The following is a 25,484-nucleotide window of genomic DNA, read 5'->3' as shown; positions in this document are numbered from 1 at the left end:
ATCCATGGAACCATTTCATTAAAAAAATAAAGCACCTGCTGAGAGGTTGGTTTCAGGTGTGAAAGAGAGCACTTTTTCCAACAGCACGCTTGCTTGTGGTAGAAATGGAGGGGGTTGTTAGCATCTCCACCCCTTGGGAGAAACACTGAGAGATGGAGGCAGCAAGAGGTGCGTTTGCCAATGCGTCCCATGAGATCCAGACAGAAACAGCAGTCTATTATTTCTCAGACATGTGGCATCCGGCTGCAAAAATCTCCCTATTCATACGGAGGAAAGAGAAAATTGCATTTGAGAATGCTGACCCTAGATGTGAAATGTTCTTGATGCAGGCTTAAAATAATTACGTTAAGAACAGATATAGCAGTGAATTAACTCTAGCCAGATTTGTTGTGCCTCTGAAAGAATTACGGAAGATGTTCTGAGGTTTTGTGACATTTGCTGGAAAGTTCCAGCAAACTCTGGGCTGATCTCTACACATAGACCTGATCTGCCACTAAACCTCGATAACAGTTCTCAGACGATGATGACTTTTGCCGAGCAGGAGGCTAGGTTAAACCCAGACTTAACGCAAATCCATTAAGCGCTACTCTGTTGGATGTGAAGCACTCATAAGCAAGCCCTGAAATTTCTCCTTAGAAAAACTGACATAAGCCTGAAACGTAGGAAATGTAATTCATTAAAGATCTGCATGTTCGCAGATTTGTTTATGCATGCCGTAATTGCCTATTTACTTGCAGCCAAAGATGTCTCAATTTTCTGAAAAGCGCTTTAGAGGCATCCACTTTCTTTTCTTTTCTTTCTTCGCTCCTGAGCCCTGAGTGAGGGAATCACTCGCACATCTTTGAGCAGAAAACTTCTCTGACACTGATTCTGTGTACTTTGACAAGGACAAGCATCTTTCCTGAAATGGCTATGTATGCTTTGCACCAGTGCCGTCGCCAGCGCATTTGGCCCGTTTCAATATAAAAACATGCTGCTAATATGGGCTGACAAGCATGATAAGCCATGATTGCATGTAAATTGGCAGAGGCGAAGGTTTAAGCTGGTCTTATGCTAATACAGCAGTGAGTGACTGCTGGGCAAACACACAAACACACACATTTATGCCCACATTGACTTTCACATGGTGTGAGGCGCAGCACACGGGGTCCTGTATTAACTTTTGGAGAATTGAGAAAATGTTGCATAAATATTTCTCACTGGCCATAAAGCTTTATTTTGGATCATGTTTTATTAAAAATATATTTTTGGACCATTGAAAACAGGATTATTTTGGCATTTTTCTTTGCATATTTGTGATAAGCAGCACAGGTCAATGTGTCCCTCGAGATGAGCCAGAGTCTGTCAAATTGCCACAAAAACAAAATTGTGTGTCATATTTATGATTTGGTGGCTTAATAGGAGAAATATATACACATATAAACCTCTTTTTATCCCTTTTTTCTCTCCAGTAAAAAATATTCTTACAATAAGATCAATTTATGTAAGAAACAGAATTACATAAACCACACAGTTTTCATTCATTCAGTATTTTTTTATTTTTAAGATTTATGATTTATTTAAATATCAATGTCAATTAGACAAAATATATCAAGAAAATATCCTGCATAACATTTAAGTCATCATGTTTTTTTTTTTCTTCTTAATTTTATTTGCTTCACAATTTAAGTTACCAGCTAATTAACAAAGTCTTTCAGTTCTATTTCCCCAATCAGTTCAATTTTAACACACATGCATTCATGCATCATTAAATATTTTAAACTATGCGCACATAAGTAGCCATGATACATTATCACTGCATATAATGTGTGTGCATTAAGTCTTGCTTTATAATTTAAGTGTGATCACATACCTGTGCATTCATTTCATGGTGGTTTGCGTATCACGCTGGGACATTAGAGGTGTAGTATTTCACTCTGCAAGCTGATCTATACACAATATTGCTCTGATGATATCGTGTTGTGATAGAGATTAATGCTGTGTGTGGTTTTTGGCAAAACCCAAGGATATCACATGAATTAACATACTACACATGACTTGTAGTTTAGAGAGTATGTAATATCCTTCATATCTATTACTAAAATTATGTGTGTGAAGTTGTAGTGGGATCAGTCAGAACTGTACAGTATGTGCGTGCACACTCAGACAGTTTAAAAGACACATCTCTGTGATAAAATTGCAAGTTAACACTTCAAACAGACTGTGCTACCAACATATACATGTACTTACATGTGTTTTATTACTTTTCACAGCATATCTTGCTACTTCAACAACTCAAATCACAAGTAAATAATCACAAGTAAACTGATTGTCTGAAACAAACTTATTCTGAAATTTCCCCCCGTTAATCACCATAAACAATAATCCTCATGCTTTCATGCATGATAATTTTGTGATGTGAGTGGTCAAAAGGTGAAAAGGTCATTGAGATTGTTCTGAGCCCAGAGATCTGAGAAGTGAGCCGCTGTGGTTTGTCCAGCTTAAGTGGTCCGTAGTTCAGGCTGTCATGCTGAAGCTACAGTTCGCCTCTTTTTTACCTCTAATTGAATGTCACTTACTTTCTGAAATGCTCCAAATTATATAATGAGGTCATTTGCATAGCGCTGAGATTGGCTGACCTTTGCTTTTGCCAATAATTACAGCAGAGTTGTCTAAGACATTCGACAGAGATGGTGCAAAAAAAGACAACTTCTCTCTCAGAAAGGTTAGTGGAGAGCTCGGTGCTAGGCTTTGCGAAATGTCATTAGAATTTCTTGGAGTATGCTCAAAATTAGCAAGTGACCGAGATCAGCAATGCAAGAAAATATTTTCTTGGAAAGCAACAAGAACTGTGCTTGGTTTAAATTACGTGTGCAATTATTTCCCAGTAATTGCTTTGGAGAGGTTGTTTGTGTACAGTACAAGCGTGTTGGATTGTGCATAAATTATTGTGTATGCAAGTGATGGAAAGTTTCTCAGATGTAAAATGCTACAGGCATGCTGCATCATCAGGATCTTTTGATGGTGATGCCGGAACTTTCACAAGGTTTTGAGCCTCTGTGCCCAGTGTGAGCACATGGCATGTGAACTGGGGCGCTCTGGCCAGGCCGTGCCAACCCAGCAGTGCTATTCCTCCAACGCCTACCAGCACTGTGGGCAGAGCCTGTGCTGACCGGCCATCGCCAGAGCACTGAACATAGAACACACCACCTCTATCACAACAACTCATTAAACTGGTCAAAAGTTTCGGGGCAGTCAGATTTATTTATATATTTATTTTATTTTTTATTTTTTATTTTTTTTCAGAAAGGATGCAATAAATGTATCAAAAGTGACAGTAAAGACTAATGTAATAAAATACTTATATTTTAAATAAATGCTGTTTCTTTTCAACTCTATATTCATCCAATTTTCAACAGTCAACATGATGATGATCAGAAATGTTTCTTGAGCAGCAAATCAGCATATTAGAAAGATTTCTAAAGGATCATGTGACACTGAAGACTGGAGAAAAGAATCTGAAAAGTCAGCTTTGCATCACATTTTATATTCATAAATTACATTTCAAAATGTGTTCAAATAGAAAACACATATTAAACTGTACATTTAAAATACATTTGTTGCATCACATGAAATTAATTTAATTTCACAATTTATTAAACTAATAATAATAATAAAGCGGTTTTAAATTGTAAATTTTATTGTAAAAATGTAATGCTGTTTCTAATGATGTTGCATCACAGGAATTCATAACATTTTAAAATAAATGAAAATAGAACACATTTATTTTAAATAGTACATTTTATGTTCCTGTCGCTCAGTGGCAGAGCATTGCGTTAGCAGCGTAAAAGGTTGTGGGTTTGATTCCCAGGGAACACAGACATACTGGTCAAAAAAAATTATTTCCTGAATGTACTGTAAGCAGCTTTGGATAAAAGCGTCTGCTAAATGCATAAATGTAAATAAATGTAAACTTATCTTGCATCACAGGTAAAAGAAATAAACAAAATATATTTATTTGACTTAAAAATATATATACAGTTTAATACATTTTACAATATATTAATTACAAATAAAAAAAAATTGTTGTTGCATCACATGAATAAATTGAATTTCACAATATATTAAAATAATACTAAAAATTCTATTTATATTAAATTGTAAGTTTAACTGTAAAATCTTATGCCAAGTGCTTTTACATTAAATGAATACTTATATACACACACATATATATATATATATATATATATATATATATATATATATATATATATATATATATATATATATTCAATATTAAAAGATATGTAATATTACGTTTTAAAAAATATATATATATATTTTTTTGCAAGTTTTATTGTATATCTATCTATCTATCTATCTATCTATAGTATGCCACTTCTCATCATTTTACCTCACATGCTGGCATGTCATGACACCGTCATTTTGAGCGATTATTAACACATCATATCATTAGTGCATTACGCTGAATCCACTGTGCACATGATGTCATACAGTATGTTCTTTAGTGCCGAGAGCTTTGTAAAGTGAAACGTGACTTGTGTTTGCTGTGCCGAGGGACAATTTTGACCAAATAAAATCCAAAACATGCTATTTGTTCAGAAAATTAATTTCTATAAAAGTCAACAAATCCCTCATCTGTCAAATTTGTAATTCAGTCTCAATCCACGATATTGACTGAAAGTGGGCGGATGATTGGGTAAGAGGGAGACATGCGTTAACGTGTGGCTCTGTCTCTCTGCTCTCTGGTTTTATAGTCGCAGCGGCGCGTCACGTTTCACCTGCCGGATGGGTCTCAGGAAAGCTGCAGTGACAGTGGGCTGGGGGACCATGAGCCTGTGGGCAGTGGGCCACTCCTCTCACACCCTCTCCCTCTGGTGCAGGCGCAGGACGAGTTCTACGAGCAGGCCTCTCCGGACAAGAGGACCGAAGCGGACGGCAACTCGGACCCCAACTCTGGTAAGCCTGCTCATGTTTGCAGTGCAGCTCTAGTTACTCTCCTTTTCTCTTTGTCTCTGCTCTTCTCTGAACTTAACAGAGGAGGAGGAGCTGAGCCAGAGAGCAAGATGAATATCACAGATGATAGTTTTCATTATACGCCTTCCCACTCAATGTGTACAACAATTTAATGTTCTGCAATAACAGTTTACAATGTAAATATAGAGTGCTCTCACGATACACAGAATGAAGTTTGCACAAGTGAATGTAGTTGTAATAAATAAGACATGGGTAGAGGAAAAATTGCATAATTATGCGTATTTGTGCAGAAACGCAGTAGATGTGCATTAAGAGATTCAGAAGATGTGTGTAATGCTGAAAATAAGCCCTCTCAGCAATGTTTCTTTTACTGTGTTTTTGCTTTACACATCATATTAACTAGTTGCAGCGTGACGTTTCCAGCATTTCTTTCTGTTCACGCCGAATTCTTGATGCTGTGCGGAATGATAGAAGGCCTGGTAATCAGAATATATATGTAATTTAATGTATATTTAATCAAATATCATGTTTATTTCAGTGTTACTTGCTTTTTACAAATATACCCAATATAAATATGCTGTCTTGTATAATTTATATGAGACCCATTTATACTGTGTGTGTGTCTGTGTGTGTATATCAATTGCCTGGTAACACAAATTGCTAATAAGCCAATCACATGGAAGCATTTAGGCATCTAAATGTAGTGAAGATGATTTGCCGAAGTTCAAACCAAGCATCAGAATTGGGAAGAAAGGAGATTTAAGAGACTTTGAACGTGGAACGTTGTTGGTGCCAAACGGGCTGGTCTGATTATTTCAAAAACTGCTGATCTACTGGGATTTTAGTGCAGAACCATCTCTAGGGTTTACAGAGAATGGCCCAAAAAGAGAAAATATCCAGTGAGTGGCAGTTGTGTGGACAGACAGGTTAGAGATGATAGAAAGGCAACAGTAACTCAAATAACCAGTCGTTGCAACCAAGGTATGCAGAATACCATCTCTAAACGCATAACACATAGAACCCTGGGGCAGATGAGTTACAGCAGCAGAAGACCACACCGGGTGCTGCTCCTGTCAGCTAAGAACAGGAAACAGAGGCTACAATTCACACAGGCTCACCAAAATTACACAAAAGAAGTTGTCTGGTTTGATGAGTCTCGATTTCTGCTGTGACATTCAGATGGTAGAGTCAGAATTTGGCGTAAATAACATGAAAGCATGTATCCATCCTGCCTTGTCTCAACGGTTCAGACTGCTAGTGGTGGTGTAATGATGTGGGGGATATTTTTCTTGCCACACTTTAGGCCCCTTAGTACCAACTGAGCATCATTTAAATGCTACAGCCTACCTGAGTATTGTTGCTGACCATGTCCATCCCTTTATAACTACAGTGTACCCATCTTCTGATGGCTACTTTCAGCAGGATAATGCACCATGTCACACAGTTCAAATCATCTCAGACTGTTTTCTTGAACATAACAATGACTTCACTTTTCTCAAATTGTCTCCACAGTCTCCAGATCTCAATCCAATAGAGCATCTTTGGGATGTGGTGGAATGGGAGATTCGCATCATGGATGTGCAGCCGACAAAACTGCAAAAACAAATGTTTTCCCTTTTCACACCATTCTTTGTAAACCTTAGAAATGGTTGTGCGTGAAAATCCCAGTAACTGAGCAGATTGTGAAATACTCAGAACGGCCCATCTGGCACCAACAACCATGCCACGCTCAAAATTGCTTAAATCAACTTTCTTTCCCATTCTGACATTCAGTTCGGAGTTCAGGAGATTGTCTTGAACAGGACCACACCGCTAAATCCATTGAAGCAACTGCCATGTGATTGGATGATTAGATAAATGCATTAATAATAAATTAAACAGGTGTTCCTAATAATTCTTTAGGTGAGTGTATATATACCATATATATCATTTTTTTGTAAATGGGTGAATCTCACACGCTCAGATCATATTTCACCATTAAAGGGAACATATGCTGAATATTTAACACAGAGAAAATTAAGCTTATTTAAGGACCATTTGAATTATTTGATTATTATTATTATTATTATTATTATGTGCGTTACATACAGTTCTCAGATTATAATTCAGTAAAATAATGATTGAATACTATAATAAAGTTGTTCAAATTAAATTAATAAAATTAACAATAAATTACAATTAAAAAAAGTACAACAAATGTACATAAAAGTGTAAAATATAAGATGTTTTACTATTTTAATATATTTAAATCTCTAAAAAATAATGAGAATCACATAATTTGTTGAACTGTGATAAGCAGTATTTTTTATTTATGTATTCATTAATTTATTTTATTTTCTGGGGAAAGTGCTAAATTATCATAAAAAAAAAAAAAAAAAAATCTAAAAAACTAAAATGGCCACTCCTCAGCAAAAATATATTTTCTTGTTTCCTTTCCTCTATTTACTTTGAGGTGAAATATGACCTGGATCTGTTATTGGCAGCTTTGTGAGATCCATCCAAATGCCCCCAAAATCTTTAAATCAGCTAAATGAAAAACAAATAGCATTTGCTGAAAAAAGCCAAGGTTTGTCCAATTTAAAAAAAATAAAAAATGCTTTAAAACGAAACCGATCTTTTTAATGTTGCTCATCTAAACATTTTGAACCAGCAGTAACTTTATCCTCACCTTGAGTAACATTAGCAAAGGTCAGTCAAAAGAAGACATTTGATTTATATGTCATTGTCCTTACTATGTCACCACAGGGTTTGAGGTCACTTCCTGCGTGAAAAGAGCTATGATGGAAGTATGTGTATTTATACGCTAATGGTCAGTTGTGTCTCTCTGGGCTGGAAGAGTGAAGCTCTTTTGGGCTCAGCACGTACTTGATTTATTTAGCGATGATTTCCCTGTAGGGGTCTCATGCGGCAAAGATGTTCAGTTTTTATATTTCCAGCTTTAGCACTCCATGACCTACTTTTCCCATCACAGAGAGCCATAGATCTGCTCCAGCACCAGTTTTGCCCAAGGTCAGAGATAGTTAACGTGCGCACGTTTGTGCCTCACGATTAATTTAAGTGGTTTAACTAGTTTTTGGATAGTTTTTTACACCAGGATATTCTCCGATTTTTCATGCGGATTTTTTTATTGGTCTCTAAAGATTCATTATAGATGTCACGCATTTATCCGTGAGACTTTGCGTCTTTTCTTGCTATTAATATGATATTGAAAGTGTGATCTAGTGCAGAGCGGCACAACTCAAGTGTCTCCTTTTAATTTGATGAGAGAGGGGGGAGCTCAGAAACAATCATTTGCATAAGGTAGGTGATAATTGCTCTTTTTAATGGAATTGATGGTGGTGTACACACCAATTATCTACAAGCTCTTAAGCCTGGTAATTAATTAGCACACAAATGGCCACGGTGCCATGGAGACCGGCATATAATCAAATATTGGACACACACAGGGGCTATATTGGGAGCATCGCCAAGCTCGGATGGCAGCATCAATTAGAGGTCAGTAAGAAATGAGATGAACAAATCAAATTGAGCTTCTTTTACGTCACCGGGGTCTCAGTAGCACAGGGAGCATCAAACTCCCATTTTGTTGCTCAAACTCTGCCAACTTTCAAAATAAGTTTAAAGATGTGCATTGGTGTAGAATCTGGTGTGGACCTTTGGGACATGTTCCTACCAAAGCCAAAATATAACGATTAGTGATTTCAAAGATACTGACTGCAAGATAGATAACTAACTGATGGTTTCTGGATTACAGATGAATCTTACCTCTATCAGTCTTAAATGAAAGGGGACTGTAATCTCAAGCCTGGTCCGTTGGCTTCGGTATGGATCAGTGTGCATTGATAAAGTCTGAGATGTTCATTAATTAAGCATATCAAAAGATTCATCTAAACTCCTGCTGCTCAGACTGTGAAAGTACTGCAGTGCAGAAAAAAGTTAATTTCACTCGACTTATGAACTAAACACTCTTTGAAGTGTGTTCGCTTGTGTTTATATATACACACATTAATTTACAAATATAAAGTTAATTCCTTGCACACTGCAGTTCAAATTTTGTGGTGGGTACAATTATTTTTTGATTTTATTTAAAAAAAATATATATTAAGAAAGGGTGCATTAAATTGACTGTAAAAACTTACTAACACAACACTGAGAATTATAGAAAATCTTTTTGGAGTATCAAATCAACATATTTTTGTCATTTAATTCAATCAACAGATTTCTGAAGGATTATGTGACACTGAAACCTTCTGAAATTTCAGCCGTGTCTCATAGAAATAAATGATATTTTAAGATACATTGGAACCGAAAACAGTCATTTTACATTTACATTACATTTAGCTGACACTTTTATCCAAAGCAACTTACAATTGCTATATATGTCAGAGGTCGCACGCCTCTGGAGCAACTAGGGGTTAAGTGTCTTGCTCAGGGACACATTGGTGTCTCACAGTGGATTTGAACCCGGGTCTCTCACACCAAAGGCATGCGTTTTATCCACTGCGCCAAACCCCATTTTAAACTGTAAAAATGTTTAACTATTTTTGCCCAAATAAATGCACTCTATGATTTCCTCCATAAACATTTCAAAATCTTACTGACCACATACTTTTGAATGCTAGTGTATGTCATTCTAGTAAAATATGCAACCATGAATGCTGCGATGAACCAAGTATTCCTTTAATAACATAAGGCCATATTCAAGGTCACAGATTCTGTGAAAACTCAATCTACCTGAACCCAGAGTGTCACACAATGCTCTTTCTGAATAGCAGTTAACAAAAGCGGTGAAAACATACGCCTTTGTGGGTCGCCTGCACTCAGATGCCATGGAACGCTAGTTTCTAGTATGTGGAGCCATTGTGTGCCGCGTACAAATCTCTCTATGCCTGCATGCTCAGCGAGTTCAGGAAGCAGTCTTCTGTAAAAACTGGCTGTGAGGATTAATTTGTCAACTTCTGATGATCTGTACCAACCACAGGGGAACTAAGGGTTCGAGGTTGTTGTGCAGATTGAATTAATCTCCAAAGTTGCGAGCATTTATCTCTTATATTTTCTTTCTTCTGGATTTAACCCTGCTCTGGTGTTAAACTTGTTTGTTACCTTATGCAAAAGAACCACAAGCTCCGTTTTTTTTTTTTTTTTTTTTTTTTGTATGCTGCTGACAGAACTGTCAACGTCAATTCCTGGCAACAACTTAAGAACGCAGGGAAACATGAATCTGAGTGGGCTCCATTTGGACTCAGTGGGAGATCCCGACATCCCGCTCCGCGTGTGTAGGCTTCAGAAAGCTAATTTCATTCGCCACAAAAAATATTTGAACAAAAGCAACCATCTGAGATGATAATTACGGGATACTGTTAATCTCTGCACTTCAAGGGTTTGAGAAAAAAACAACATTTTTTGAGCATTTGTAAGGAAGTGACTTGGAGCTAAAATACGAGTCGCACCAGTTGTGTTTGTGAGCCTTATACTTCCTTTGGTATTCAGAGGCGAATTTATTCTACCTTTATTCTGTGCAGCTGTTGTTAATTGCGAATACATATGCATTAGTATCTAATTAGCAATTATGCAGATTGCCTAATTATTTTTATATTTTCAATCAAAAGGTATTAAGCTAGCTGATGGTAATTATAGGTCAGCATTGCATGCACCACTACTTTATTCAGATGTTAAAAAAAAAAAATTATTATGTGTTTATCAAGAAGATTTTTTGACACAACTTTATATGTGTAATTTAAAAGCTAGAAAGGCTCATTTTAATCTTACGGAAATCTTAAATGATTTGCAAAAGTGTTTTAAATGATTTGCGATTTCAACGTCCTCTGGAATAATTACCCACATTCATTCTCAGGTTGCTGTGCTGCAAATGTGCAATTTAATTTGTAATCAAATAACTGGGTAATAATTGGTGGTTGAGATGGTGGTGACTGAATACGCAAGGCACACATACAATAACCCATAGCTGTTTATTTATTGATGCATGATTTAATGCCTTGGGTTTACAGTTCAGTTCAGATAATTAAAGATTCAGTTGCCTGAAGCTGTATGCTCTTTGAGGGGGATCCTGGGTAAGTGATTGGTGGTTTTAGGGAAGCACGTATAGCAGACAACCTTGAAATAAATAATAATTAAACCTTACAGTATCTTTAAATGTTAAACCACAGATAATTTTTCAGTTTTATTTGTCCTTGATTTGAGGCATGCATTATGCTGATTGTTGCTTTGGAGTTGGTTAAAAATACATACAAAGTGAACTTTTCTTCTAGCGAGTCTGTGTGTGAGAATAAATGGATTTGTGATTTGTACCACTTCATTCTTTGCTTTTAGTTTTGCTCCTGTTCTGGAGAGTTTGGTTTTATAAAGTGCCTTTAAATTAAACATGTACGGTTTGTGTGCTATGAGAGCCAAAATCCACTCATATTATTCAGAAGCACAGCTTCCGTTCACGGTGAACTTCATGGTGGAGTCAAACGGAAAGATGTGCCGTGTTTTGTAAGCATGTTTTTGACTACATGGAGTTGAATGCCAGCGTCTGTTCGTGGTCCTCAGATGTTTAGATGCCAGTTTAGATGGCAAAAATAAATCTCCTATTTTTTCATTAATTTATTTAATTTGTTACCCAATTAACAGCACTTAATACTTTTCATGTTTGACTTTAACATTTTTATATTTTTGTACAATAATGTCAGTGCAGTGCTGGGTTAAGAGCCACTGTGATACAGCACATGAATTCTTGGCTCTCCATTTTTCCCATTGTGTTTCTAAACAGAATCGATAATGATACCTTAATAATTCAGTAAGAACTGAAGCACTGAGTCATGGATGCTAAGCATGTTCACGCAGCGTCTATGGGAGAACATCCACACAGCGTCTATGGGAGAACATCCACACAGCGACAGGCCACACAGTTCTCAAAGAAGAGTGCAGAAAAGATGAAGTGCACAGGAAAATCAAGCAGGACAGGAAGTGGGAAGGTGCCAGGAAGAGAAGGCGCGTTCGTGGAGTAATGAGGATTCAAGGCAAACACGAATCTGTCAATCATTTGCCTTTGTTGAAATACTGAAATTAATTACTCAACGTTGGCAGGATGCCATGTTTGCCGTGCATGACTGCTAGTGCTGACAGCGGGCAAGAAGCGAGATGAATGAGTGATCGCAGGAAGAAGAGAGATTATGACTGTTTGACAGATGGATTTCCGTGTAATGTGGCAAAAAGAGAACGGTGGGTGTGGCAGAGTATTGTAGTATAGTAAAGTATTGTTCATGCTAAATAACAGTCTGCTTGTCTGAGGTCTCAGTGGGCAATCATACATAACATACTGTACAACAAACATCACAACTCCTTTTTAGATATTAAGGTCAAATGAGAGCACGCAAATCATCTTCTATCATCTTTCTTCTCACATAATGTAATTTAACTGAAATTATACAACAACTTATTTGATAAGGAGTCAGGTTATAATTAGAATGATAATGTAAAACTAACTTATTATTATTATTATTATTACAAAATAAACCCCTTCAGGATCATACAGGATCATGTATCACCCGAAATGACTTATTTTTAATCACCTGAATATTTGTTTATAATACATTTATTATTATAAATACATATAGTATTTTAACAGAAATATCAGTGAGTCACTTCCATAGTCTCTGTAATGTTGTTTTCAGAGTATTTACAGTTTGTTGTTGTCTAATGGACCGCCTGCCTAGCTATAGTTGTATTTGTTTATTACGGAATGTATTTATCGACACATTTATTTTTCTCATGCATCTCCTGTTTTCTTTTCTTTTTCCCTGGATCCCTCGCAGTGCTAAACTTTAATTTTACACGGTACCACGGCAAGGGGAAGGGCCCTTTATGCAATTAACTAATTAATCTAATTACTAAGTTCATAATTAATTGTGTAATTAAAAAGATTTCACTGAGATCCCACCTACAGCGTGGAAGCACCGCTGCCGCATAAACTATCAGGAATTGCATCCAGAGCTTCTGTTCACGTCGTGTCAACAGGGTCTGATTACACGAGGCGAATAAGATTCAATCAGCTGCATTTGGCTTGATGATATAATTATTTCTGTTTGATTTGTTAATGATGCTTTAAAAAATAAAAATGCTTAAAAGCAGCTTTAGTAAATCTACTACACATTTTCAAGGTATTATGTACAGTAGTTAACGTGAAGACAGCTCTGAATGAGAATTATATATATATAATATATATATATATTTATTTATTTATTTATTTATTTATTTTCTGGTGCACGTTTGCTCCTGCAGAATGTCAACTTGTTTCTGACTTGTAATGATTTACTTGCACTTCATGTTTACTGAGATTTCAACGCTGACCGTGCTCAAAATTGAGCTACAAAAACAGTTTTTTCATTAAGAGAGTAGAAACAGTAAACACTCTAGTCTAATGGCATTGAGAATCACAATTTTAACCAATTCACTGAAACAAGCAGTTTGAAAGAAGCAGGGACAGACTGTTACAACTTCATAATAAATTAATATAAATGAATGTATTATTTATAAAAAGTAAAAAATTTATATCATCATCACTACCAAAAGAATGGGACGGTTCACAGCAGTATGAGCGTAACTTAATACCTAAAATATAAAACTAAATATAAAAAAAAAAATGAATGAAAAAAAAACAAACAAACAAAAAAAAAAACTACTAAAATGTATTAAATCATTACAAAATTACAAATTTTTTTAAAATTAAAACAAAATATAAAAATAAAATCTATTTTATAACTTATTTTCTTCTTATTTAAATGACACTAAAGTTTTCTTGTTTGTTTTGCAATTAACTAAAATAGAAACAGACATTGAATAAAGAAACTGTTCAACTAAATCTTAAGAAAGCCATATATATATATATAATATATATATATATATATATATATATATATATATATATATATATATATATATATATATATATATATATATATATATATATATATATATATATATAATATTATTATATATATATATATATATATTTTTTTTTTTTTTTTTTTTATCACACTACAAAGTTTTGTCAATAGTTTGACCTGTGGGGAATATTGTTAATTAGTGATGAGAGAGGTGTATTTTTTACAAGTGTACAGTATTAAACTATCCTATGCTAGTTGATGTTTACCAGGTGTGTTTTATTTGACTTGACTTGATCTGATCTGTATGATGCTATTATCATCCTTCCCACATTTTTGGCTTCTAGCAAGTAAAGATTTCATGAAGCAGACAGATAGCAGCCGAAGTGTGAGGAGGCGGTGAAGCAAAGCAGAGAAAAAGTTACTCAAAAGGTCAGAATTCACTCTCAATGAGAGATGAGAGTGTAACAAAGAGCAGGCAGAACACCGTTAATTTCACGATTAATATACTGATGTATACACTAATGGAGACATTGTTGTTGCTTTTAAACCGAGGAAGGTGCATGGGGAAAAACAGGAAAGCTGTCGGCACCAATCTAAACCTACAAATCAAACAGACTCTGGGTCGTACTCTATTCACAAACTATACTAATGCGTGTTTGTTCGGCTCACATGTGCTAACCACATCAGATTGACGGTCCAGATGTGAAGCGTCTCGGCCTTGATACCGTTCGTAAAACGAGACGCAAACATGCTCTTCTGCTTTGTCAACATTTCATACGAGCTCAGAAAGAAAACAAACAGGAAGAAAATGTGATTGCGCACGTGTGGGAGTGTGCGAGATGATTTAAGCTCTTACGGGAATCATTCCGGTGTGGTGTCATCTCTCGAACAGAGTAACAGCCTCTCTGCTAAGTGAAAGTCGCGGTTCAGAGTTCGCTTTTCTCTGATGCCCACCAAAGCAAGGTGTTAGGCGTCTGCTGTGGCTTTGAAAGTCTGTGTATTCATTTATATTTTCATCTCTGCGGTGAATAAAGTTGCGGAGAGCTGTTTTCAACCCTTTTAAGACTTGATTCAAAACATTAAGTGGGAGCAGCAAAGAGTAACAAGGGAAGATGTTTATTGATGCTGGAGCAGGAAGCGTGCAGGTAAAATATATACAGTAGGCTGTCTGGATGTGAACTAGTGGGTTTGTGCCTGTGCACTTTTGTGTGTGTGTGTTTATGCCATGACCCGTGGTTCTTTGTGATGGCAGGATGGTGGACCGAGCGCTACGGGGGCCAAGGGTGTTGATGCTAAATGTGGAGAAGAGAGATTGTTATGTTTTCTAGCATGAAAATGGAACCACTTTAACCATCCATCATTGATGAATTTGAGAAGATGGGTAATTCCCTCGCCATGCTTCAGAGCCTGGTATGGCTCACTGGATTGACACACACACACACACACACATGCAAACAAAACATTCATCTAAATGCACAGTGCGACAGTGACTCAAGACTGTAAAAATATACTCTGTTGACTCTTAACTTATGCGAGCTGTTCATGATCGGGATATATACTGTATGTATGGCAGCCGTTTAAGTTGCTATATCTACATAAAAGCCTTTGGTTTTATGTGTTTGATGAAAATACAGTAAAAAAAAACGTATGCTTTAAAATATAATTAAGACTTAAAAATAACTGTTTTATTAGGGGCTGTAGCCCCTATTGTAGCTGTTGGTTTTCTTATACTTGAATTATATTATATTATTTGAATTGCATTATATTTTCTAATATAATCTATTCATGTGATGCAAAGCAAACTTTCCAGCTTCATTACTCCAGTCTTCAGTGTCACAGGATCCCTCAGAAATTATTCAGAAATGCTGATTTGCTGCTCGAGAAACTTTTCTGTTTGTTTGTTATTTTTGGTAATTGGCATTAGAAACATCTTTATTCTTTAATTGTACACACACACACACACACACACACACACACACACACACACACACATATATAATTATTATTATTATTATTTTTTTTACATTTCTACGCACATCTGGCTGTAGCAGACACAGGGATACAAAAATAAAAATGACCCTGAAACATTACATTGTATGTCCTTCCAGTAACAGAAAGAAGCACTTGGCCCTCATGCACAAGGGCTCCTGTAGGAGGTTGGCCCCTTCCCGCCGTTTGACTGTCCCCTCAGGCTCAGTGCCTGCCACTGCTGCCCACTCTACAGGACAGGTTCTGCCATCATATTCTGCCCATCTGCCAACGGTCACAAGCAACACAAAAGCATCCTTTGAAGGCATTATGTTGACAATCCGTCTCAACAATAAGCCATTGTTTATTGAATTACTGGAGGTACGTCCTGCCAGTGGTATTCAGATCCATTTAGTAATATGAATTGCAGACTTGGGATTCACTTCTAACGGCCATTTACTGCTGGTGAATAGATGACATTGGGCTTCTACATCAATAGTGCAGGGAAAACTTCTGGGAATTTCTGTAGAATCTCATAGGAAATATAACAATATTTCTTAGTTTGTGACCTGCTACTAACACATTAGCATTTACAATATGTTCCCACTGATTATTTACTTATTTAAGAGCTCCATATGGTGTAGCAAAGTCTTGCATGAATGCATAGACTGGTTCCCTGCTGGAAAAACATCAGACATTATACTGGTTTGTGTCTTTTTTGTGCTCGGTTGGTTTACTAACCAGCATAGCCATGCATTTAACCATCAAAACTAAATATGATTTTTGTGGTGAAGCTGGCTGATCAAAAAAGCTGTGCTGATTGTTTAAGAAGCCAAATGAGGACACCAACACTGTTATACACTGTAAAATCTATTCAGGAAATATGAATTGTGAATGCAATAGCAGTAACGTTTGACACATGGTCGACTTGCACATCCACAAGAGGTTTGAGCCTCTAACCAACTGCTGCATTTCATAAATACTGTTTAGAGAACACATGGTGTACGACCCAGGCACATATGTGAGGTCGTATGGAAGCATCGTGCATATGGTGTACATGATTTTAAATGTATGTGTGGTGTAATGTTGGTTAATATGACAGCTGTGCTTTTTTTCTCAGGTTCTTTAGCATTTGGGAGCTCTGGGACATAAAGGCCTTTAATAGATTTTGGTCTCCAGAGAGTAACGAGATGAGCTGAGAAGTCACAAAGTGTGTGTGCGTGTGTGTTAGAGAGAGAATGAGTTGTGAAGATATAAGTGCGACTTGATTTCAGCTAAATTGCTAACGGATGCCTTAAAGAATCTAAATTACCTTGTTATTACCTGCAAACAGTGGATGTGTGTGTGTGTGTGTGTGCAGATGCAGTGTTTCTCAGTCATGGACTGTGATTGCCTTGTGGTCCAAAATCCTTTTTATCGCGTGTGTGTATATTGAAACTTTTTATTGCAGGACAAGCGATCATATAATGATAATCTTACAGATATATGACAACATATTACTGTTTAATCACATACATTAGTGTGCTCTTTATTGAAGCACAGAATAGACGCCTCATTGGTTTATACTGGCTGATCAAAATAATGAGCATCATGAATTTATATCTAATTCCGGTCAGGAGGAGCATCTACTAAAATAAACCAGAGTTACTGTATCTTGCTTTAACACATCTCTTACTCTCTGCTTGTTTTTTTTCGCATTAGACGAAGAAGAGGTGCATAAACTCCATCGTAAAGCCTTGTTTTAGCGAGCAGCTGCCGTTGTTAAGGTTTACTTTATTTGGGTGAGCCATTTTAAATATAGTCTAAAAGGGCTCTTTGCTATGCAGTATGAAAGAGGCCTGTAGATTTCCTCCCCCCTGTTGGTAAGCACATGGTGCAGTGTTGAGAGGTGTGATAAGGAAGAAGCTGGCAGGGGGCAGAGTGACAGATGTTAGCCCAGGTTTCTCTGGAAAGAGCACTAATCCGCTCTCACCGCGGCTAACCGAGACCAACTTACCGAGCGCAGCCAAGTGCTCTGTCTGAATTTGATATTAAAATGAAATTGTTAGCACATGCATTATGCTTTGAGCGAGCGACTTGAACGCACCACTGGAAATCTAAGTGATATTGCTGGTGTTATTCCAGGATTTATTATGGTTTATTCCGGAGGATGAAAGAGCTGCATTAGACAATGCTCCCAAAATAGACTCGTAATGCCAGTGTATTGTATTTTAGTCTAATTGTTTTTCTTCAAGTGCTGATCTAAAATGACTGATGTGAAGAATTTCTCTTTGAGTTTGTAAGTAATCTTGAAGATTCGTGTAAATAAATAACTGTATAACCTTAGTCAATTATTAAAGTATCACATGGGTTACATAGGCTGATTTATTCATTTTTAAGTATTTGGGATATTAAGAACAAGTGGGAAATGTGCTGAATGTTTAATTTCATCCAAGTGAAATTAGCAAAGCAGACTGAATTGACATTCGTTTTAATAGTGGAGCCAGGCATGTTGCATGCGTGCGTCAAGTCTCATCCATATTGCCAGATGCGCTCGTGACCTGCGGTGCTTAGCCGCGTGCGAGTATAACCGAACATTACGAGACAGAAGTTTAAACGGCTCCTCCGTGAGACGCGGCAGAGAGGAGCGAGTATGAGTAGTATTCAGAGACACAGGCTGTGTGTGCGCTCTTCTGAATTGGGAATAGCGAACATGCATTATCAACTTCTATCAAATTAGAATCTTTTGGGGAGATAAAATGTGCAAGATAACGTTCATGTACTAATAAAAACATAAGAATATATATTTTATTCTCTAGTAGTGAAAGCAGAACTGATAAGGGAGCTCTTGATATGTGTTGTGACACAGCTCTTGTAAATTAACGTCACCTTTTTTGTTTGGTGTCTGTCATTTCGAAGCCAAATAATCTCATATTACATACATTTTCCTTTAGTATTAATTTGCCTAACTATCGACCCTGCAGATGACATAATCACACACACACACACACACACACACACACACTCTCTCTCTCTCTCTCTCTCTCTCTCTTTTTTGTGTGTGAACTGTCCCTTTAAGTTACTCTATACTATGAATCTGAATAAGCTTTAGAATTCGATCATCAAGTAGCCGTGTATCATTTACCTTGGACTGCATCCTTTGCATTAGCATCCAAAACAACTCAGATACAATCAGCGTTTATATAAGTTTATGGGCATTATTAGGCACTTGTCCATTATTTTGGAATGAAATTATAATGACAACAGCTCTCAACCATAAAAGCATCTTGATTGCAAATAATCTGAATGGTAGCTCAGGTAGACCTCTCCATTAAACTGATTAAAACTGTCTGTGGAACCCTGTCCAATGTTCAACGAACAAAGAAGATCATCTCATGTTGTGTCTCATTTCAAGTATATTAGCGGCCGTCCCTTTGAAATTAAAAAGACAAATAGTCCACGATTTAAATTAGGAAATTAATTTTGATGCATTAGGAGGTATAATGATTTCAATTTAACAAGGTCAAGGTTGAAGTTAATTAGATCCGCAAATTAACTGAATCTTAATTGTATACAGATTTAGACATGTTTAAGGTAATGTGAGAGTTTGCACTTCTAAATATAAGGCATCGCTTTGGCCTTCACACTCAGCAAACTGTCAAAACAACACAAATTAAAGAGAAACTAAAGAGAAAATCTTACAAAAAATTAAAATAAATAATAATAATAATAATAATTTCATTACATGAAAATTTTATCATTATTATTATCAACTGTGTATTGTGTTTGGTAGCCTTCTTTGATGGGAATTTTTTTCTTCTTCAATTTATTATGATCTTAATAAAATATAATAATAAATAATGAGGGTGTAAATAACGTTTTTATTTACAATTATATTTTTAAGATTTATTCCTTGTTTTGGCTATTTTCATAGCTAGCAATTTAAGTATTCTGCATACAATTAAATCAATCATAAATCATACACTAAACATTTGCATAATTTGCTAAATAAATAAATAATAAAAAATAATGCAATATTGTTATACAAAAAAGATTGATGCTGTCAAATGATTAATCATGATTAATCGCATCCAAAATAAACGTTTTTGTTTACATAATATATATGTGTGTGTGTGTACTCTTTATATGTAATATCTGTTAATAATTACACAAACATGCATGAACATATTTAAGAAAACGTTATATTTCTATATGAAATATATTTATATATAGTATAATATAAATTATATAAATCTAAATATACATGTAAATAAATGTACATAGTTTCAAAATATGTACTGTTTAGGTGTGTATTTATGCATAATAAATATACATATATTACATAAACAGAAACTTTTATTTTGGATGCGATTAATCGCGATTAATCGTTTGACAGCACTGGTAAAGATATTTTAAATGTGCATAATATTTTTTTGTTAAAATGTGATAAAAGCATATCTATATATATATATATCTATATATATATGTTGAAACATGAGGCTCTGGCTTCTTTTAAAGGTTGTTGTGCCAAACTACTTTGAAGAGTGTAACTTTTTTTCGCAGATAGGGAATTTAGAAAATGAGATACAGAGGAATGGAGGTGGAAAATACACACTCCATCAAGCGGAGAGAAAGAAGGATGCAGACAGAGACAGTGCATGGAGGGAGGGTTTTTCATATCTCTCTAGCAGTATCTTTGGACGCTCTTCCAGGTGAATTCTCTCCAACACTTCTGCTCTTACTCACAGATAACACATTCAGACTGGTGTATTCTTTTCCTTACCCAACAGCTTTCTCTTTTTTTATTTTATGTTATGTATTTATTTTCAGAATCAGAATTGTTAATTCACCAAGTTTGCACTTATGATAATTGGTGAGTGGCTACCATGGTAACAGTGAACATACACAATAACCCCTTAACCTTTTGAACTTAGACGTGAAGGTGCACGATTCAAACATAAATTGTTATAATTCATGAACACTTTTGAATGCAGACCTAAGGTTGGTCTCTTTTGATAGAAGACAATCAGCAGATTATTACAGAAGTGAAAAAAAAAAAAATATATAAATATATAATAATAATATATATATATATATATATATATATATATATGTGTATGTGTGTGTGTGTGTGTGTGTATATGTTTAGATTTGCCGTAAAGAAAATTTACTTTTTTTTTTACTCCATTTAAAATAAATATTAAAAGAATAGTTTTAATCCAAAATTGCTATAAAATTAGAGCCATATTTTTAAGTTCCATATTTGGTGGTTCATTTGTGATACAATTAATATTGAGAGGGTAATTTAAACATTTGTGACAGAAAAATGAATCCCAAAAAATTCAGTATAGTTTGGATGGCTGTTTGTGGTATAACACTTAAATAAAATGGCATACTAACCTCAATGTTTTTTTATATCAACTTTAAATTTAAAATTCAGACCTTTCCAATTGTTTTAATACTTCCAACAACTGTAATATGACTCCTCCCACCAAGGGTGAGGAGACCGCTAAAAGATTAAAAGTACCATTTTCATGGTAATACAATATCCAATTTCAAAAGTTTTTTTTAACAGGAACAATTGTGAGGATTTAAGCTTCCAAATGATATATAATTTATGAAGATTACTAAAATGCGATAGGAAGAAAGGAAACAAACAAATTATTAGTTTATATAAAGTATTTTTTGCTTATTACTATGGTTGATTTGGATCATCAATTGTCAGCAGCAAAGACATTAGTTAATGAAATGGGATTAGATACATTTCTGTTATTTAACATGTTTGATTATTGCAGATTTGCATCATATCTTGAGTTTGCATTTCACAGTTTTAATTCATTTTGATGAATAATATATCGTGTTTTTTTATTTTTTTATTATTTATTTTTTTTGCAAGTGGGATGAATTTACTGCATATTCACATATAGTCTAGAACTACATCATGTTCACACAGCACACAACGCCTCTGTACTTCCAATTTCTCCCAATATGGGGACAGGAGACTTGTCAGTCAACAAATGGGAAAACAAAGTCACCTGCGTTCATTTTTTTGAAAAAGTAACTCAGACATTCTCTTGTAAATTAAAAAGGAATGCATTACTTTACTAGTTACTTGAAACGTGTCTGGGTTATGCACCCCAAAAAAAAAAAAAAAACCTTTAATTTGAGCCCTTATTTTAGATGTGAGTTGAGTTGAAGGTGTTGAAAACTAGCAGTAGTGTTTTATTGTCCCACCGAGTGCAATAGAAAGCGTTTAACAGTGGAATTGTTCAGTTTTGATGAAATCCTTTGCTAGAGGGGAGAAACCGTTCTTGTACTCTGCAGATGCAGGAAGGTGAGAACATCACAACATGCTACACACCTGCCTCAGAGAAAACCGCTATACTTCCCATAAAATGTCTTATCTTGCTGTTCCAGGGTGATTTTAACTGGAACTTTCGGCTGTTTGTGGTTTCTCTTCCACCACTGCCACTCATTACCTAAATATTATCAACCTCAATAAATAGAAGAGAAAATGATGACAGGTGGATTGAGGCTAGTTGTGCAACCTCCAAAAAAATGCAGAAAGCGGCTCTGGAACAGTACGACTGCCGCCGCAGTGTCTTTACATAATGTTATGTTAAAGCTGTGGTCTCCTGGGCTTCGTCTGACTCACCCAGCTCCATGTTTTCTCTCTTTCTTCTTCTTCTGCGAGGTTTCTCACTTATGTGAGACTTACAGTAAAGCGGTTATCTTAGCATTAGCACTCTGTGTGGAAGAGTGTGGCTGGTTGAGCCGTTTCTTCAGAAGTTAAGGTGAGCCCAGTAAGCTGATCTGGGCTTCACAGGTCTGTCCACATACAGTAAACACAACTCGCAGAGAGACACATACATTTAGATCACACATTTACACCCTTAACTAGAAGAAATTATGTGAAGGGATTTGTTCAGCCACTATCTTAATACTTAAAAATTATACGGTACGTTATAATTACGGTATATGATCATATTCTGATCTGAGCTATGGGTCCTTTAACAAATTTACCTGATTGCCATTATTACATTACACCAATACTCCAGACATCTGATTGAGATAGTTCATAGTGTTTATGAAACTATTTATTATTATTTTTATTTTGTTTTGGTCTATGTAAATGGCTTATTCAGAATATAAACAAGATACATGGATGGGAGAAAGCAACTGCATTGCTTGCCAGGCTTGTTTGCTGTTGTTGTGTAAACTATCAGTAAAAAAATAAATAAATAAAAAGTAAAAAAATCAGTAAAAGACACAAACAATTTGTGAGCTGAAACAATTACTGTATAGAATTACTAAAACTTAAAAATAAGCATTACCAGTTTTCCTATTAAATGTAGGGATGTTCAAGTTTTATTGTAATAACAGTAGTTTTTTTTTTTCTTTTTTTACATTTGGTTATATATCAGTCAATTTGGGCAAAACATTTATGTAACTGATAACAGTAAAAAATATATATATTGTGAGTTAAATGTAGTTTATTCCTGTGATGCATTTTTGTTTTAACACAAAAGTCTTTACTGTCACTTTTGATCAATTGAATGCATTCTTTCTCAATAAAAATTGCAAGAAAGAATGAAAGAAGTCTTACTGGCCCTAAGCTTTTTAATTCTAATGCTAATACAATACACTACAATCAATTCTTCTTCTTCTTCTTCTTCTTCTTCTTCTTCTTCTTTTGTTTTCTTGTGTGATGTACAGATTTTGGCAATTTCAGCAACACCTTTTAAAATAATATTTTGCTAAATATGTCAAGTTGCTGTTTAGTTTGATATGTTGTTATCTAATGCATTGGCATTCATACATTTTGAAGTATGGCTGAAGTTTTTAAGTACTTGTGCAGCTTTATTCAGATTCTAGTCTCTCTGTAAGTGTGTATGTGAGTGCACTACCATATGGTTTGTAGTTCACTTTTCTATCACGGCTCAGAGCTCTTGCCACCCTAGTAATTGCATCCTCTTGTGTGCTTGGAGCTTGTCCAGTGCCTGTGTGTGTGTGTGTGTGTGTGTGTGTGTGTGTGTTCAGCTTTAGAAGCCTTCAGTGTGTAGACAGTGTATTTTCTCATCATATGTTCCCTGTCTCACATCTCTCACCACCATAATGTCTTATTAGTCCTGTGTCCTGCTTAATGTGCTTTTTGTTGCGATGTAGTCAGGAAATAATATTGCATGGCAGAATATAACAGGAAATGTGAGACACTTTAATGACAAAGTGGCACATACATTTGTGATGTGGCTTTAGAAAGATAGATGTACAGCTAAAAATGTCCAGGTATCACTTTATAAGGGTAATCCATCATGACAATTGAGGAACGGAGTAAAAATAATCGTGAAGTCTAGTGGAAGAGATGGGTCCATCCAAAGGCGTCATGGGGGTGAGCTGCACCTGGAAGAGTCCATTAACTGGAGGTGAGGAGGGGTGCGATGAGAACAGAGGGACGGGAACAGATGGAGGGATGACAGGTGGAGACAGAGGGAGAGCAAGAGGTGAGAAGTAATCAAACTGAGCCCACGACTCACAGCAGAGAGGAGCAGAAATAAACATGAGAAAAGACACAGAATACCACCATTGTGCTCTATAATACACAGTGTTATTGTGCAGCCAGAGAACTATTAAAATAAATAAAACAGTATGTGCAGTGCCATTTACCCTCCAAATATGGTGTGTATTATAGCATGCAAAGATTTTAATTTTGGTCTCATTTGACCAGACTATTTTCTCCCAGTATTTCACAGGCTTGTCTAAATGTCATGCAGGAAGCTTTAAACGAGCTTCAAAATGCTGCTTCTTCAGCAAGGGACTCTTGCATGGTGAGTGTGAATACTTGCCATGGCAGTTGATTGCATTATTTATTGTTTTTCTTTGAAACAATTGTAACTGCTAATTCCATGTCTTTCTGAGGCCATCTACAAGTGGTCCTTGGCTCTTAGAGGAGTGAAAATAATTATCAGAAGAGTTGTCTGTCAGAACTCTTGCAAGAGCACCTGGTCATGGCCAGTTTATAGAAAAAAATAATGTTCTTTCCACTTCCGGATTATGGCCCCTACAGTGCTTACTGGAACATATAGAAATCCTACTCTAACCGATGCCATCAGTATATTTAGCAAAAATAAGTTTGTGAGGGTCTTTTTCTGAGAGCTCTTTGCTTTTACCTATCATGAAATGTTTAATGTGTGACATGTTGGTAATGAGACACCTTTTTATAGGCCATCAGTTGGGACTGAACCAGCTAATATTAATTTCCACTGACAAGGGACAGGATTGCTTTCTAATTACAGAAAGATTTCAGCTGGTGTCTTGGCTTTTCATGCCTTTTTGCATCTCCCTTGCTTCATGTGTTCAAAACTTTTTTTCTTTTTTTTTCTGTGCCATGCTACTTTACACATTACACAACTTAATTTCTGAACTTATTTGTATTGTTTTCTTTTATGTATGGATTACTTGGTTTGTTAACGACATCTGGTGAAAATTTCATGTCAACAGCACCTTTAGAAATATATTTACTGAGAAAAAATATTATTCTATTCTATTCTATTCTATTCTATTCTATTATCAATGCATAAATGAAAACAAAAAAAAAAGTCTGCCAGTAGTGTGGGAAAATACATTTGGCTCATACAATTTCCTGCTCAAGTAAATGTACTGTATCTTACGGTT

At 35.7% G+C, this 25,484-nt stretch overlaps 1 protein-coding gene across 3 annotated transcripts in view; it reads left to right on the top strand.

The window, feature by feature from the left end:
* Positions 1–25,484, top strand: part of LOC132161568 (protocadherin-9) — a 276,136-nt gene that overhangs the window by 177,319 nt on the left and 73,333 nt on the right. For 2 of the 3 annotated variants that reach the window (XM_059571708.1, XM_059571707.1), the window contains one exon: positions 4,758–4,959. In XM_059571708.1, coding sequence (XP_059427691.1) covers positions 4,758–4,959 — 202 coding nt within the window. The remainder of the gene's footprint in view (positions 1–4,757; positions 4,960–25,484) is intronic. The other variant, XM_059571709.1, reaches the window with a different exon arrangement.

Source organism: Carassius carassius, chromosome 17 (assembly GCF_963082965.1).
Source record: "Carassius carassius chromosome 17, fCarCar2.1, whole genome shotgun sequence".
Lineage (NCBI taxonomy): Eukaryota > Metazoa > Chordata > Actinopteri > Cypriniformes > Cyprinidae > Carassius > Carassius carassius.
Note: the sequence above shows the minus strand (reverse complement) of the source record. Positions and strands in the feature narration are given on the sequence as shown.